This window comes from Podarcis tiliguerta, assembly GCF_965153285.1.
Source record: "Podarcis tiliguerta genome assembly, chromosome: 13".
NCBI lineage: Eukaryota > Metazoa > Chordata > Lepidosauria > Squamata > Lacertidae > Podarcis > Podarcis tiliguerta.
In genome coordinates, this window is record NC_139546.1 from 51,074,648 (window position 1) to 51,092,259 (window position 17,612).

The following is a 17,612-nucleotide window of genomic DNA, read 5'->3' on the forward strand; positions in this document are numbered from 1 at the left end:
GGGGTGCCAGGACGCCTGGGTCCCTTCCTCGCTCCCGGATCCCCCATACCTGCTCTAGGGAGACGCGCGAGACGCGCCTCGCGGGGCGGGGGCGGAGAGAACGCCCGCCCCGGACGCCTGGGTCCCTTCCCTCCCTTCCCTCCCTCCTTCCCGGGCGTCCGTCGGGGCGGAGACCGGCGCCTGCCCGCCCCCCCGGCCGGTCCCTCCCTTATAAAGCGCGGCCGGCGCCGAGATAAGCTCAGCTGCGCGCAGCGCTGCGCTCCACTTCCTGCGCCGGCACCAGGAGCCGCCCAGAAACCTCGCCTCTGCTCCAGGTACAGCGACCCCTCCGGGCAGGATCGGGGCCCCCTGTTTTCTGTTTTCCTCCTGGGTGGTCCTTCCCCCCCTTAGGACACCCCCCTCCAAAGGATCCCGCCCCCCAGGCACTCCCAGGCCCTTTTGGGTTGGATAGGTGGGGGCCTTATCCTGGGCTGAAATATTTCTAGTCCACCAGCCATCCCTGAAGTCTTTTCCTGGTACAGCCAGCCTCTTTCTGGAAGATCAGGTTTTTAATTCTGTTTTAACAACTTATTGTGCTTTGATCTCATTCCCTTCGGGTTGTTGTCGTCGTTTTAGATACAATTTATTCGTTTTATATAACCAAAACAAAACCACACACATTCAGAAATCCACATCATATATCTTAATTGGCTTCCCTCCTGGTTCCATTATTTTATACTTATTCACGTCCTTATAATCTTATATCTTAATCCAATTTCAAAACCTTGTTCATGTCGTTACAAGCGACCTTTAGAAGTTCAACTCATGTAAAAGCTATACACAAAGCTTACAGAATATGCATTGGGAAAAAAACCCTTTTTGAAAAGGTTGTTTTTGACCGTAAGTTTGGGGGGGGTCTCTCCTGGCTTGGGGAATTATTTTTTTTAAAAAAGAAGGTTCACAGGTTTGTAATAATAATAATAATAATAATAATTAATAATAATAATTTATTATTTGTACCCCGCCCATCTGGCTGGGTTTCCCCAGCCACTCTGGGCAGCTTCCACAGAGACCAAAAATACACAAAAATGTCACACATTAAAAACTTCCCTAAACAGGGCTGCCTTAAAATGTCTTCTGAATGTCAGGTAGTTGTTTATCTCTTTGACATCTGGAGGGAGGACGTTCCACAGGGCGGGGGCCACCACCGAGAAGGCCCTCTGCCTGTAGCTTTGCTTCTCGCAATGAGGGAACCGCCAGAAGGCCCTTGGCGCTGGACCTCAGTGTCCGGGCAGAACGATGGGGGTGGAGATGCTCCTTCAGGTCTACTGGGTAGAGTTAGGAAGGGGGACCTCATGGGGTCATCTAGTCCAACCCCCTGCAATGCCAAACATGGGGCTCAAACCCACAACCCCGATATTAAACTGATCAGACCTTCTTCCCCTTCTTCAGCGTTTGCCAACATGGCGCCCCTCCCCAGATGTTTTGGACTACAACGCCCAATACCCTGACTCAGCTTGGCTCAATTGTTGTGGAACTGCCCCATGAAAGTTACACCCTGAGCGCCTTGTCAAAACTCCCAATTTTATTGCAGGTTTCCTGTTCAGACCCCAAGCTAGTTGTATTGTATTGGAACCCATATTTCGCTCCGCCTCCTGTCCAAATAAAAAAACATATTCCAAGCAGAAGGACTATAAATAGGATTCCTCCAGCCTTACAGAGCTTCAACGTTTAAATTGGTCGATTGCCTAGATGAATTGTCTTCAAAACTTTGAAATCTTTGAGAAGGGAAAGTCGATTTATTTGGGGGGAAAGGTGATTAGTCAACCTTAAGGGCTCTCTGGGAAGGAAGCCACACAAAGGGACCCCCTTATTGTTATTTTACGGTATTTATACATGCCACTTAATCGATGAAAATCTGTACATGAAATCCCGTAATATGTGCACAAGAAAATGCTGGTAAAATCAAACTTTACAAACAAGGAGATGTAAAATTTATCCAAAAAAGCAGAAGCCAAAATTGACAGTGTTAAAATGAAAAGTGTGTATATATACATATCTATCTATCTATCTATCTATCTATCTATCTATCTATTGTTTGATGTATTACAGTATTTTAATATTTTGTTGGAAGCTGCCCAGAGTGGCGGGGGAAGCCCAGCCAGATGGGCGGGGTATAAATATATTATTATTATCTATAAAATAGAATTGTAGCGTCTTCTAGTTCAACCCTGAGCTAAAGAATCTGACAGATGGCTATCCAACCTCTGTTTAAAAACTTCCAGTGAAGATTAAAAACCCTCCAGTGTGTAGCTCTATTGAATGCCCTATTATTATCTTTTCCTTACACACTTGCTTCAGTTTTCCCCCTTTCCCTTTGTTGAAATTGAATTAAATTAAATTGCATGTTCTCTGGGGCAGTGATTCCACCCCCGCCTGGGCTCTGAGATTGCCTGTGTGACTTCCAGTCACATATTTGCAACCTTGAGGTCTAGAAACATTTTCCCCCTCTGAAAAAAAAAGAGAGAAAACAACAGCAACAAAACAACCAAGCAAGCTTTTCCGGAAGCCTGATTCTGAGGCCCGGACATTGTCGGTGTTTGTGTGAGGAATGCGAAAAGTTTCCTGTGAATTTTCAACTGTGTAATGTATTTATGTTTTTAAATGTTTGCTGCTTGGAGGCCCGAGCCGCAAAAAGTAATTACCTGCCTTGAGATGAAACATGCATGTGTCATAGCAAGGCGTCAAAAAGGACGGGGAGAATAAATGCATTCAGCTCTTAATCACTGCCTTGACCTCAGCTTCTACTGGTCTATTTGTAGAAAAGAATCCGTGGGGCAGGGCTGGGAACTCAAGATGTTGTTGGACTCGAACTCCCATCAGCCCCAGACAGGCGGGAGCCAGGGATTATGGGAGTTGTAGTCCAGTAACATTGGGAGGGCCCCAGACAGGCTCCCACCCCCTCCTTTAACAACATGTTTAATGCGTCAGAAGAGTTGCTTACTCACACGCAAAGGTTCAGAAGAAGGCAAGCAAAACTCCTGACTGGATAGAAGGTTTGCAGCGTTTGAGATTTTAGAGAAAAGGTCATAGGCAGCAGGATGGAAGTTGATAAAACGAATGATGGGGAGCAAGAGAATAGAGGAAAGCTTTTCCCCTCCCTCATAACAATAGAATATGCGGACATCTGAGGAACGTGAACGTCGGCAAAGCCGGGACAGATACAACAAAGTCCTTCTTCACACGGCGCATGGTTTAAACTGTGGAACTCCCTGCCACAGCAGGCAGAGACCAAATTAAAGGTAAAAGGACCCCTGACCATTAGGTCCAGTCGTGGCCGACTCTGGGGTTGCGATGCTCATCTCACTTTATTGGCCGAGGGAGCCGGCGTACAGCTTCCGGGTCATGTGACCAGCAGGACTAAGCCGCTTCTGGCGAACCAGAGCAGGTACCTCCAGAGCGGTACCTATTTATCTACTTGCACTTTGACGTGCTTTTGAACTGCTAGGTTGGCAGGAGCAGGGACCAAGCAACGGGAGCTCACCCTGTCACGCGGATTCGAACCGCCGACCCTCCGATCTGCAAGCCCTAGGCTCTGTGGTTTAACCCACAGCGCCACCAGCGTCCCACCAAATTAGATGGCTTTAAAAGAGGATTGGAGATATTCAAGGAGGAGGAGAGGGTGATGGATGGCTATCAACCACGATGGCTGTTCTGTGCCTCCATGTATAGCTGACATATTTACCTGGCAGGCGAGACACCTTGATCACAAATGCTTCTTTCGCCATGTGAAATCCCTCCTTCGCAACTTTCCTTACATACTTTATGACCACTGCTCCATAGCAATTGTTGTTATACATTCACCATATAGATAGGTTTTTGAAGCATTTCTGTATCCTCCTGCTGTGCTGAAGAAGAATTCCACGAAACACTGGGTATATCCGGAATCACTGTTCACCACGTCTGTTTGCGGACCACTTTGGCAGCGTTGGACATCCTAAAACAAAGCTTTGCTGCTTGTTTTCACCAGATAAGATTTTGACCTATTGACTTATACAGTGGTACCTCAGGTTACAAATGCTTCAGGTTACAGACTCCACTAACCCAGAAATAGTGCTTTAGGTTAAGAACTTTGCTTCAGGGTGAGAACAGAAATCGTGCAGCAACGGCGCACCGATAGCAGGAGGCCCCATTAGCTTAAGTGATACCTCAGGTTAAGAACAGTTTCAGGTTAAGAACTGACCTCCGGAATGAATTAATGAATTACTTAACCCGAGGTACCACTGTATAGTCTACAAAGATTTTCAGAGACTTAAAAGACTTACCGTATTTTTTGCACTATAAGACTCACTTTTCCCCTCCTAAAAAGTAAGGGGAAATGTATGTGCGTCTTATGGAGCGAATGCAGGCTGCGCAGCTATCCCAGAAGCCAGAACAGCAAGAGGGATTGCTGCTTTCACTGCACAGCGATCCCTCTTGCTGTTCTGGCTTCTGAGATTCAGAATATTTTTTTCTTGTTTTCCTTCTCCAAAAACTAGGTGCGTCTTGTAGTCTGGTGCGTCTTATAGAGCAGAAAATACGGTATGTTTATTTGGTTCTACGTTTTCATGAGAATCCATCCAGAGTACACATTTTGCGACTTTCAGAGATTTATAAGATTTCTGTTCATTTGGTTTTCCAGAGAGTATATATTTCATGTTGTTTAATGTTCTGAATAGATTATATATTGACATTGTATCGTTGTATTTGGTCATCATGTTGCCTTTGGATATTACTGATACTTACCTGGCAGGTGAGCCACCTTGATCACAAATGCTTCTTTCGCCAGGTGAAATCCCCCCTTCGCAACGATGCCGGGCACCTGCGAGGCCCCGGGGCGGACGCCCGGCCTGGTGACCTTGAACGTCGGCGGCAAGCTCTACAGCACCACCCTGGACACCCTCACCCGCTTCCCCGATTCCATGCTGGGCGCCATGTTCCGCGGCCCCCAGCCGGCCCTCACCGACAGCTGCGGCAACTACTTCATTGACCGCGACGGCAAAGCCTTCCGCCACATCCTCAACTTCCTCCGTTTCGGCCGGCTGGACCTGCCTGAGGGCTACGCTGAGCTCTCCCTCCTGCGGGCCGAGGCGGACTTCTACCAGATCCGGCCGCTCCTGGAGGAGCTCCGGCGGGTGGAGGCAGAGCGCTGGCGGCAGAGGAGGAACGCGGTTCTGCACGCCGACGTGGACGTACGGAAACGCCTGGTGCACTTCAACGTCCGCCGTGGGCCGCAGAACTATGAGCTGAGCTCCAGTTGCCTGCAAATCTTCACGGCCAACGTCTTCTGCACCGATAAACACTTCCTGGCTTTGCTGCGGAGGCGGCTGGGCCAATCGGGCAGTGGCGTGGAAGAGGGGCATTCTGGGAAGGGTGTGGGACAATTCCCGAGGAATTCCGTGAGGGATTCCGTCGTCGGCAACGGAGATTTCAGAGGGCAGAAGGGGCGGCTGGGCGGTTCGGAGACCGGCGGCGAGCTGGGGATTTGGCCGGGCGACTCCACGGACGACGACGAATCGGACGAGGAGGCGTGGGACTACTCCCCTGTGGACACCAAGACGTGCCACCACCTTTGCCTGGAGTGGGCGCCGCGCCCAGCCGAACTTCCGGTAGCCGAGTACGCCAAGCAGAAGTTGCAGCCTCTGGCAGTTGGCGGGCGGGAGGTCCGTACGGGCCACGAATTCCTAGAGGAGGTGCTGAAGGTGGCCCTGGCGCAAGGCTTCCGCGTGGATTCCGTCTTCCCCGACCCGGCGGATATCCTGAACGCCCGCTCTTTGCGGTTCGTCCGGCACTGAGCCTTATGTGACCAAATGCCGGGGGCGGGAAGGGGGAGAGGAGCAGCGCCGCGCGAAGATCAGCGCCGTCTTAAAGGAAGATGGAGATGGTAAGAAACTGGAGGGGACGTAATGGAAGAGGAGGGAAGGTTGGTGCTTGTTGAGTTCAGCTTGATGGGCAAGTTCCTTTATATATATATACATATACATATACATATACATATACATACACATATACACATATACAAATATACACACACATACACACACATACATTTTTATTGGGACGCGAGTGGCGCTGTGGGTTAAACCACAGAGCCTAGGACTTGCCAATTAGAAGGTTGGCGGTTCGAATCCCTGCAACGGGGTGAGCTCCCGTTGCTCGGTCCCTGCTCCTGTATACACCATTTATTTTTATTTTTTCCAAACAAACCTCAAAGCGGTTTATGAAATGCAAAATGAACTTTTTGCCATTTTCCCCAGCGAACCTTCCTGGGTTCTTGAGATCCTTTGGGGGGCTACCATTTTTCAGTCCCACGACCCTCCCAGGGACGTGGGACAGGGCCTTCTCGGTGGTGGCTGCCCCCAAACAACTTTGGAACTGCCTTTCGAGAGAAGAAAGACTTGCTCCCTCCTTGGCCAACTTGAGTCGCGGTCTCGGCGGTGTGTGTGTGGGAAAGGCAAAATATATAAAGGATACTAATTGTTTTTTAAGAACTATCCATGGTCTCTCTACAGCCCCTGGGTATACCGTATATAATATTTCCTTCCTCTGATCAGAGATGGCCTCTGCAAGGCAGGGTCCTCTCAGGTCTGGGGGAAATATTTCTGAATTTGGACGCCAACAACCTGGTTCCTCGAACTGCGACGGATGTTTCAGAACAGTTAGACGGGAGAGAGAGGGAGGCAAATTTGGAGGAAAAAATTAAGAGGCCGTGCGGCAAATCAGTAACTTTCGGCAGGACTTGGATCTGGGTTCAGAGTTCAAAATATCGGCAGTCAAAAGTCAGAGCAGCAAGCCAAGCGTTCTCCCTGCTGAACAATGTTTGCATAAGAATACAGTGGAGGCTCGGGTTGCGGACCTGATCCGTGCAGGAGGCACGTTCACAACCCGCAGCATCCGCAACCTGCAGCAGTGCATCTGTGCAGGCGCAGGTTGCGATTCAGCAAAGCACAAGTTAGCGCTTCTGCGCATGTGTGACTGCCGAAACCCGAAAGTAACCCATTCCGGTACTTCCGGGTTTCAGCGGTCCGCAACCTGAAGCGTCTGCAACCCGAGGTATGACTGTAAATATATTTTTTTAAAATTAAAAATTGTCCAGTAGCACCTTAAAGGTAAAGGGACCCCTGACCATTAGGTGCAGTCGTGACTGACTCTGGGGTTGCGGCGCTCATCTCGCTTTACTGGCCGAGGGAGCCAGCGTGCAGCTTCCGGGTCATGTGGCCAGCAGGACTAAGCCGCTTCTGGCGAACCAGAGCAGCGCACGGAAACGCCGTTTACCTTCCTGCCAGATTGGTACCTATTTATCTACTTGCACTTTGAGGTGCTTTCGAACTGCTAGGTTGGCAGGAGCAGGGACTGGGTAATGGGAGCTCACCCCATCGCGGGGATTCGAACCGCCGACCTTTTGATCAGCAAGTCCTAGGCTCTGTGGTTTGGACCACAGCACCATCCGTGTCCCACCTTAGAGACCAACTAAGTTTGTTCTTGGTACAGTGGTACCTCAGATTACATACGCTTCAGGTTATAGACTCCGCTAACCCAGAAATAGTGCTTCAGGTTAAGAAGTTTGCTTCAGGATGAGAACAGAAATTGTGCTCCCGCAGCGCGGCAGCAGCAGGAGGCCCCATTAGCTAAAGTGGTGCTTCAGGTTAAGAACTGTTTCAGGATAAGAACGGACCTCCGGCACGAATTAAGTACTTAACCCGAGGTGCCACTGTATAAGCTTTCGTGTGCATGCACACTTTTTCAGATACAGTGGTGCCTCGCAAGACGAAAAGAATCCGTTCCGCGGGTCTTTTCGTCTTGCGGTTTCTTCGTCTTGCGAAGCAAGCCCATTAGCGGAGTAGCGCTATTAGCGCTATTGACATTTTAAGGGCTAAAAACGGCTTTTTAACGCTTTGGAGATTAGCGGTTTTGCTGCTAAAATGCTTTTAGCAGCTTAGCGATTCAAAATAAGGGGTTTTGGAGCAAAAAAAAAAAAATCGAATTTTTTCGTCATTTTTCGTCTTGCGAAGCAAGCCCATAGAGAAATTCGTCCTGCGAAGCGCCTCTGCAAACGGAAAACCCTTTCGTCTTGCGGGTTTTCCGTCTTGCGAGGCATTCGTCTTGCGGGGCACCACTGTTGTATAAGTATAGTAAGGGAATGAAAGGAATAATAATAATAATAATAATAATAATAATAATAATAATAATAATAAATTTATTTATACCCTGCCCATTTGGCTGGGCTGGAATGCTCAAAGCGACCTCATATGGAGTCACACCAATTGAGCTCAGTGTTGTCGACACGGCTCTTCCCTGAAGAGGGAAAGGAACTTTGCACGTGTGCAGTGGTACCCTTGTTGTTCCTGCTGCCCCGAAAGTGCTCAAGATAAATTTCTGGCTCGTCTCAGAGGCCGGATTCCAGGGAGCGATGACTCACCTGGGCGAGAGTGTTGCTAGGATCTGGGCGTCGCTTCCTCCAAAGTCGGCCAACCTGTCTTTACCAAAGGGAAGGAGGGGGCCGGTCACCTGGGCCCCTCCCAAACCCAAGCAAGATGAGCTGGTTGTCTTTAGTGGGTTTAGCTGCAAGGATGGGCTGGGGATTCTGGGCGATAGAATAGGACTTCCACCTGAATTGTGGTTCCTCCATTATTATTATTATTATTATTATTATTATTATTATTATTATTATTACAATGGCCCTTCTAGTCCAGCCTCCTGTTCTCAGAGTGGTCAACCAATAGGGAAACTCACACGCACGATTTGAACCCAAGACCCCTCTCCCCTCTTGGGATTCCGAGCGGCTCATATTCAGAAGCATTTGCCTCCTCCCAGACGAGAGTCGTCTCCTCTGTGAATTTCTCTGATTGTCTTTGAAAGCTGACCATCGCCGCTTCCTGTGGCAGGGAGTTCCACAGGTCAACTATGGAGGAGGACTTCCTTTTATTTGCTTGCATCGTCCAGCCTTCAGCCTCGCACGATCTAGCGTTACAAGAGAGGGAGGAGAACTTCTCTGACTCCCAACGCCAGGCAAAATCTTATAAACTCCTGCCATGGTTGCTCAAACTTGCCTCATCTCCATAATAATAATAATAATAATAATAATAATAATAATAATAATAATAATAAATTTATACCCTGCCCACAGGGCCAGATTTAGGTTTGATGAGGCCTTAAGCTACTGAAGGTAACGGGGCCCTTTATACGTCCAGCTGTCCTTTGTCAACAACAAATTGTCACTGTTTTTTTGTGTTGGACTATATGCTATATGGTCATTGATGGACCTCATAGGTATCTCAAGTCATTTGCCCATGTTGCCAGGCAACCAGTCCATGCAGAATGTAGGCACCCTATATATAGAAAGGAGCAAACCAGGGCTATTTTAGGGAGCAGGCGGGGCCCGTGACTTACATCATAGGAGCCTACACAAAACCCTGTTGCTGTAGGTAGGTTTTATTTTATTTGCTTTTTATCTTATATTTGGGAAATGTACATCCAGGTTTTTTCCCTTTAAAGTATTTGGGGGCCCCCAAGAGAGTGAGGCCCTAGGCTATAGCTTTGTTGTTGTTTAGTCGTGTCCGACTCTTCATGGCCCAGAGCACGCCAGGCACTCCTGTCTTCCACTGCCTCCTGCAGTTTGGTCAAAACTCATGCTGGTAGCTTCGAGAACACCGTCCAACTATCACGCCTGCTTCTTGGGAGAAAAGCAATGACAAACCTAGACAGCATCTTAAAAAGCAGAGACATCACCTTGCCGACAAAGGTCCATATAGTTAAAGCTATGCTTTTCCCAGTAGTGATGTATGGAAGTGAGAGCTGAACCATAAAGAAGGCTGATCGCCGAAGAATGGATGCGAAGAAAGGACAGATCGTGAAGCTGAGGCTCCAAGACTTTGGCCACCTCATGAGAAGAGAAGACTCCCTGGAAAAGACCCTGATGTTGGGAAAGATGGAGGGCACAAGGAGAAGAGGGGGACGGAGGACGAGATGGTTGGACAGTGTTCTCGAAGCTACCAGCATGAGTTTGACCAAACTGCGGGAGGCAGTGGAAGACAGGAGGGCCTGGCGTGCTCTGGTCCGGGGGGTCACGAAGAGTCGGACACGACTAAACGACACAACAACAACAACAACAAACAGGGAAACTGCCTTTCTTCATCTGAGTTGCTCCATCCCCTTGACCGTTTGGGTTGGACCTTTTCCAACTCGTAACAATCTCCGTTTTGAGGCGAGGCAACCAGAACTGTGCATGTCTTGTTCCAAACAGGGGGAGAGATGGGTTGAGGTGTGTCAAGGCAAACACTGAGCCATTCTAGCTCTTCTATTGGCATCTTTAGAACTCGGGTTCGTTGCAGAGTGGTACCTCGGGCAGGCCAGATGGCTGGTGGGGAGGTTGATCTTTGTCTTTCTGGGTTGACAAGCAGGCCATTGTATTATGGGTTGGCTGCTCCCAGAATGGCAGCCTTTGTTATGGGTCTGTGCTGTGGGGAGCTCAGTTCAATGGGGCTCACAGTCTCTCTCGGTTCTGCTCTGGTCGAGATTTCTTTCATTTTGCAACAGCCACGACAACAGATGGAAATTGAAAGGTGAAAAGCCTTCCAGCTATAAAATAGGCACGCGGAATGAGTACCGTGGCGCGTGGGTTTGAAAGCGAAGAATATCCGTGTTGTCCAATTATCTAATTCAGCCTCAGCTTTGGGTTCCCAGACAGACTACAAATCCTATCATTCCTAGTCAGAGATGATGGGAGTTGTAGTCTAAGAACATCTGGAGACCAGAGAAACAGGCTCCAGTCCTTGCTGAAATCTCAAATTATCCCTAATTTTTTCTGTTATGATAGCCATATTCCAGAGGGAGTGTTACCAAGTCTCTGGGGCAAGATTTGGGACTGTTTTCTGTTGAGTTGCAATTCCTATTTGTGCTGCCCAGGTCTTATATAAGACCATTTAAATTTTTTTTTTTACAATATATCTACATCGGTGTCATCAAAAAATAGTAATGTTAATTTTGGGCAGCAAACAATCTTTTTCTTTAGTACAGTGGTACCTCGGGTTAAGTACTTAATTCGTTCCGGAGGTCCGTTCTTAACCTGAAACTGTTCTTAACCTGAAGCACCACTTTAGCTAATGGGGCCTCCTGCTTCCGCTGCGCCGCCGAAGCCCAATTTCTGTTCTTATCCTGAAGCAAAGTTCTTAACCTGAAGCACTATTTCAGGGTTAGCAGAGTCTGTAACCTGAAACGTATGTAACCCGAGGTACCACTGTAATATTGATCATATCTGTCAAAATTAAAGTGATGATATGTGCCAAGTTTATCGCAACCTCTCCAGCAGTAACGGAAGAAACATTTTTGACTTTTGAAAAGGAGTGCAATACCATCTGTGTGGTAATTTCAAGGAGTTTTTCCTAAGGCAACTGGAAACGGATTTTAAAGCGTCTTCGTTCCATCCCGCTGTTTTTGGAATACAACTCCCATCATCCCGAGCTAACAGGACCAGTGGTCAGGGCTGATGGGAATTGTAGTCCCAAAACAGCTGGAAGGCCAAGCTTGGCCATCACTGGGCTCTACAGCTCTATGATTCCCAAAGTTTAACGTTCTCTTTTTTATTCTTCTTCTAGGTTTTTATTAAAGTCTCCTGTGCCTTCGGCTTCCAGTTCCCACAGCTGAGCTGAATTTCTGGGGCTCTCCGTCGTGCCTCGCCTCACCTAAATCTTCCACCTTAGAACCACAGCAACCAAATACCCTACAAAGGGGAGAAGGGGCTGAAGGTGGCTGGATGGGTTTCGAAACACACAAGTGCATTTTTGGGGGAGAATCATGGCCATGCAAACAGACAGTTGTTAACGCTTTTCACTGAGGACACTTTGACGTTAGGCGTGAAACGGGCTGCCTCCTGGCTTTAGCAATCGTGTGCCTTTTGGAAAACCCAAAAGGCATTTTTTTAACACTCACAAATTGAACCTTTGAGGGTTTCTTGGGAGGTGTGCCTGGAGTCTTAATGATGAAACCGGTTTCAATCTGGTTTGGTTTTGCAAGGAGCACTGTGGCTTTTAGACCTGTTATCTTGTTTCTGACTGCCTTGTAGATATTTTTTTTTTTTTAGGCACATCAACACTTCTCAGGTGGTGGGAATGTGGCCACTGCCTAGGCGAGCCTTCGCCAAACTACAACTCCCATCATCCTCAGCGTCGTGCTGGCATGGCATGATGGGAGTTGTAGTCCCATCGGCAGGCCGCCATGTTGGCTAAGGCTGGTCTAGCAGACTTCCTGGTTGCTAAGTGGGTAAAAACTTCACATTTTCCTCTCGCATCATTCCCTTCACACGAGAACATCTGAATAGTTGCTTTTCAAAGCTGTGTTTCGGTGGTGGTAGAGATGCACACCCACTCCTTCGGAAACGGCTAGGGCCTGTTGGAAGAAAAATATTTCTTTTGCCACGGTGGTTCTCAGCGCACCTGGAGATGCCCCATTATTCTTAGTGCCCTTTGTGCGGTCTGTATTCTCGTCAGTTAGAGAGCCAAACATCTGTTTCGGGATAAGAGTCACTACCATCCTCCTTCCGCCGCTGACGGTGAGCAGGTGTGTCGGCCTCTGAGGTTGACCGCGGTGTCGCAGTACAATAAAGCTTGCTTTTTAATAAAAATATGCAGACTTTGGTGAGGATATTGGGGGGTGGGAATGGAGGAAATTGGGTGGGAATTCCCAGAAAATGCACACCTTTGTTTGTGGATGTGCGGAGAAGCAAACATAAAAATAAATTATCTCAGCGACCTTGCAGTAGCTTTAGAGCAAAACAACAACAACAAACCTATGGTTACGTGAAACATACTCTGTGAACACAAGAAGTAACCGGCTGTACTGTTGAATAAATAAGGTATACTATTCATAGTATCCAATTGTAGATTTCAAAGGAAGTCTCATAAAGTTCGACGAAAAAAGCAGAAGACCCAGTGGATCAGTTCATTCTCTAGTTACCGTATTTTTTGCTCTATAAGACTCACTTTTTCCCTCCTAAAAAGTAAGGGGAAATGTGTGTGTGTCTTATGGAGCGAATGCAGGCTGCGCAGCTATACCAGAAGCCAGAACAGCAAGAGGGATTGCTGCTTTCACTGCACAGCGATCCCTCTTGCTGTTCTGGCTTCTGAGATTCAGAATATTTTTTTTCTTGTTTTCCTCCTCCAAAAGCGAGGTGCGTCTTGTGGTCTGGTGCGTCTTATAGAGCAAAAAATACGGTAGTTGATGCACAAAGTCCATACAAGTATAAGTATTTATTCCACCTGTCTGTAACCACTACTACGCTATAAGATCCACTATCCCGTAATATTACATATGAGCCTGTTCTATTGATGAAGCCTTAGATGGCGAAAAAAGGCTAATATTCCGGAAATCCTTGTCTTAGGCTCTGTGAAAGGATTCTGTGGAATTGTGAGAACCCTTCATGTGGATTATTGGACTTATGAACAGAAAGGTGGAATAGACACTTATATATGTATGGACCTTATGCATGAACTGACTAGAGAATGAACTGATCGCAGGGTCTTCTGCTTTTTTCGTTGAACTTTGTGATACTTCCGTTGAAATCTACAATTTGATACTATGAATAGTATGCCTTACTTATTCAGAAGTATAGGGACGTGGGTGGCGCTGTGGGTTAAACCACAGAGCCTAGAACTTGCCGATCGGAAGGTCGGCGGTTCGAATCCCCGCGATGGGGTGAGCTCCCGTTGCTCGGTCCCTGCTCCTGCCAAACTAGCAGTTCGAAAGCACCTCAAAGTGCAAGTAGATAAATAGGTACCGCTCTGGCGGGAAGGTAAACGGCGTTTCCGTGCGCTGCTCTGGTTCGCCAGAAGCGGCTTAGTCCTGCTGGCCACATGACCCGGAAGCTGTACGCCGGCTCCCTCGGCCATTAAAGCAAGATGAGCGCCGCAACCCCAGAGTCGGCCACAACTGGACCTAATGGTCAGGGCCCCTTTACCTTTACCTTACAGCCGGTTACGGCCCTCCAGGTGTTTTGGAACTACAATTCCCATCATCCCTAGCCACCAGGACCAAGTGGTCAGGGATGATGGGAATTGTAGTCTCAAAAACATCTAGAGGGGCGGAGTTTGCCTATGCCTGCTTTAGAGGTTCCCACAATGGCCAAGGTTTGGTGCAGCCGACTTGAACGCAGAGCCCCACCCTCAAGGATGAAAGGGGAGTGGTGGTCAAATGAGAAGACCCCTGTACAGGATCAGGCCAAGGGGCTCAGCTAGGCCAACATCCTGGCCCAGTGGGGAGCCCTGCTTCCCTTTCTCTGCCTCCCAGAAATCCACATGTTCCTCAATATATCCATTTCACCCTCCTCATTTTGCAACCTGCACGTTTTTAAAACGTCTTCAAGTGAAAAGCTGAAATCTCATCGTGAAGGCTCTGCTTATTTATAATTCCACATCTCTTCCACGAGCTCATGTCATGCTGTTTCCTTTTAAGCCCTCTTTGCGGGCTCTCCTAGAGGAATGCGGCTGTCCCCACTTGGGAGCAGTATACAGGGGTCCCTTGGTTCTCAAACGCCTTGGTACTCAAACAACTTGGAACTCAAACACTGCAAACCCGGAAGTTTCCTGCTTGGCAGGGGGTTGGACTCAATGGCCCTTGTGGTCTCTTCCAACTCTATGATTCTATTCTAAGTGTTCCGGTTTGCGAACATTTTTCGGAAGCCGAACGTACTCCATTTTGAGTGCCACGCTTCCGTTTTGAGTGTTACGCTGAGGTCTGCCTGTTTTTGCTATTTATTTTGCGTTTTTGTTTTTGTGGCTCTTGTTTTGTTTTTGGGACTGTGTAGAACCCAGTTCAGCTACTGATGAATTGATTGTGTGACTGCCATACATTGTTTATTGCTTTCATGTTATGGATCAGTGGTCTCATTGGAGAGTAAAATTCATGTTCAATTGCTGTTTTTTAAGGGGTTGTTTTTAAAAGTCTGGAACGGATCAATCCCTTTTGTGTTACTTTCTATGGGAAAGCGTGTCTAGGTTTTGGAACGTTTTGGTTTTGGAACGGACTTCCAGAACAGATTAAGTTGCCTGAGACCCTCCCTGCCCGCGGACTGTCTTGCCAGAGTGGTGCATGCTCTGGTTATCTCCCACTTGGACTACTTCCATGTGCTCTACATGGGGCTACGTTTGGAGGTGACCCGGAAACTACAACTAATCCACAATGCGGCAGCTAGACTGGGGACTGGGAGCGGCCGCCGGGACCACATAACACCAGTCCTGAGAGATCTGCATTGGCTCCCAGTACGTTTCCGAGCACAATTCAAAGTGTTGGTGCTGACCTTGAAAGCCCTAAACGGCCTCAAAGGCCCAGTAGACCTGAAGGAGCGTCTCCACCCCCATCGTCCAGCCCGGACACTGAGATCCAGCTCCGAGGGCCTGCTGGCGGTTCCCTCATTGCGAGAAGTGAAGCTCCAGGGAACCAGGCAGAGGGCCTTCTCGGTAGTGGCACCCTCCCTTCCTTCAGATGTGAAGGAAATAAGCAGCTATCTTATCTTTAAAAGACATCTGAAGGCAGCCCTGTTTAGGGAGGTTTTTAATATTTAATGCTGTATTGTTTTAACACTCGATTGAAAGCCGCCCAGAGTGGCTGGGGAAACTCAGCCAGATGGGCGGGGTATAAATAATAAATTATTATTATTATTATTATTATTTGAGAACCAAGGTACCGCTGTACTGGGCTAGATCATGTCTAGCAAAGGGCTCTCCTCCTGGCAAGCTTTTTCAATTACTGTGTCCTTTAGGAGCTGCTTGCAGCTCTGGGAACGGACCGGTAGAGGGAGAAAAATCTCTCTCTCTCTCTCTCTCTCTCTCTCTCTCTTGGCAGGTCAAAGCACAAAAGAGGCATTACATTAGACTTATTTACAGACCTGCGTCGTCATCCTGTACCTGCTAAACCTGTTCAGGCTCTCAGCGCCCACACATTCCCCCTCCTCCTCCTCTGTGGATCTATGCGCAGGCTCTGATGTGGCCCATCTTAAGCACTCGGCAACAGGCCCCAACACGCACTGCTCAAATATTGAATCTTCTTCAAAGCAGGCCTGTAACGCCGGCACACTTTTAATGCGTAACGCACAGCAAAGCTTCTCTGGGCTGGCTCTGTTTCCTAAGTTGGAGGTGGTGGTGGGGAATGCCCTCTGCACATGCGCAGAGGTACTCTCTTCTTGGCTAGCCACATGACCTAAGAGCTGGGGCCTTGGGTGTTTGGAGGCTCGAGATAGTGCAGGAGGCTCTGTCGCTCTCCCTGAAATGCTCGTCTTCTGAATCTGACACAGCGTGGGAATGAAAAGGCTCTCACAATCACATGTTCTCACTCTCCGTCATGCAGTGTTAGAAACTGAGATATGAACACTAGGAGCTAAAGAGCACCTTATACCATGGTTACGGGCGCAACAACAGAATGTCCAGGCGCACTTTTTTAATAAGATTGCAAAGCTGAAAATGAATGAACTGCGGCTAAAGTATTACAGTGGGACCTTGGTTCTCGAACTTAATCCGTTCCGGAAGTCCGTTCCAAAACCAAAGCGTTCCAAAACCAAGGCGCGCTTTCCCATAGAAAGTAACGCGAAAAGGAATACGGTGGTACCTCGGGTTAAGTACTTAATTCGTTCCGGAGGTTTGTACTTAACCTGAAACTGTTCTTAACCTGAAGCACCACTTTAGCAGCCTCCTGCTGCTGCTGTGCGCCGGAGCACAATTTCTGTTCTCATCCTGAAGCAAAGTTCTTTACCTGAAGCACTATTTCTGGGTTAGCGGAGTCTGTAACCTGAAGCGTATGTAACCTGAAGCGTATGTAACCCGAGGTACCACTGTAATCCGTTCCAGACTTTTAAAAACAACCCCTTAAAAAACAACAGTTGAACATGAATTTTACTATCTAACGAGACGCATCAATCCATAAAATGGAAGCAATAAACAATGTACTGCAGTCACACAATCAATCACAAAAGCAAAACACAAAAGAAACAGGGACAATTTTGTTGTTGACAAACGACAGCTGGGCATATAAAGAGCCCCATTACGTTCAGTAGCTTAAGGCCTCGTCAAACCTAAATCTGGCCCTGGGTGAGATGGTGATGAGTGGTCAGAGAGGGAAGAGGAGATTCGGAGCTGAAGAGGCAACAGGGCTAAGTGAGTCTACGTCCAGAAGCGGAAGTGGAAGTAGGAGAGTGAGGTGACCAAGGGGCAGAGATGAGTCTGGCTGACGAAGACCCCAGGGTGTCTCCCCCTCCTGCTGTGACAAAAAAACCCTGCCTGGTATCCCAGAACTAAAAGAGGCGAGAAGAGGACAGAGCGTTGAGAGACAAGGTGTTAGTGAAGTCTCAGATTGCTTGGGAAGGACCTGGCCAAGGAGGACATGAAGGGAGCTGTGGAAAGGCCCACAACTGCCTTCTAGAGGCAAGATCTACCAAGAAACTGGATTGTTGTTGTTTAGTCGTTTAGTCGTGTCCGCCCCTTTGTGATCCCCTGGACCAGAGCACGCCAGGCCCTCCTGTCTTCCACTGCCTCCTGCACTTTGGTCAAACTCATGCTGGCAGCTTCGAGAACACTGTCCCACCATCTCATCCTCTGTCATCCCCTTCTCCT

General features: G+C 48.2%; 1 protein-coding gene across 1 annotated transcript; it reads left to right on the forward strand.

Annotated features, from left to right (window-relative positions):
* The first annotated feature begins 206 nt into the window (after positions 1 to 206).
* On the forward strand, positions 207 to 12,637 carry KCTD11 (potassium channel tetramerization domain containing 11). Its single transcript, XM_083410663.1, has 3 exons — positions 207 to 314; positions 4,808 to 5,902; positions 11,613 to 12,637. Exon 2 carries the CDS (start codon positions 4,830 to 4,832, stop codon positions 5,811 to 5,813), a length of 984 nt encoding a protein of 327 aa, XP_083266789.1. The 5' UTR covers positions 207 to 314; positions 4,808 to 4,829; the 3' UTR covers positions 5,814 to 5,902; positions 11,613 to 12,637.
* The last annotated feature ends 4,975 nt before the right edge of the window (positions 12,638 to 17,612 follow it).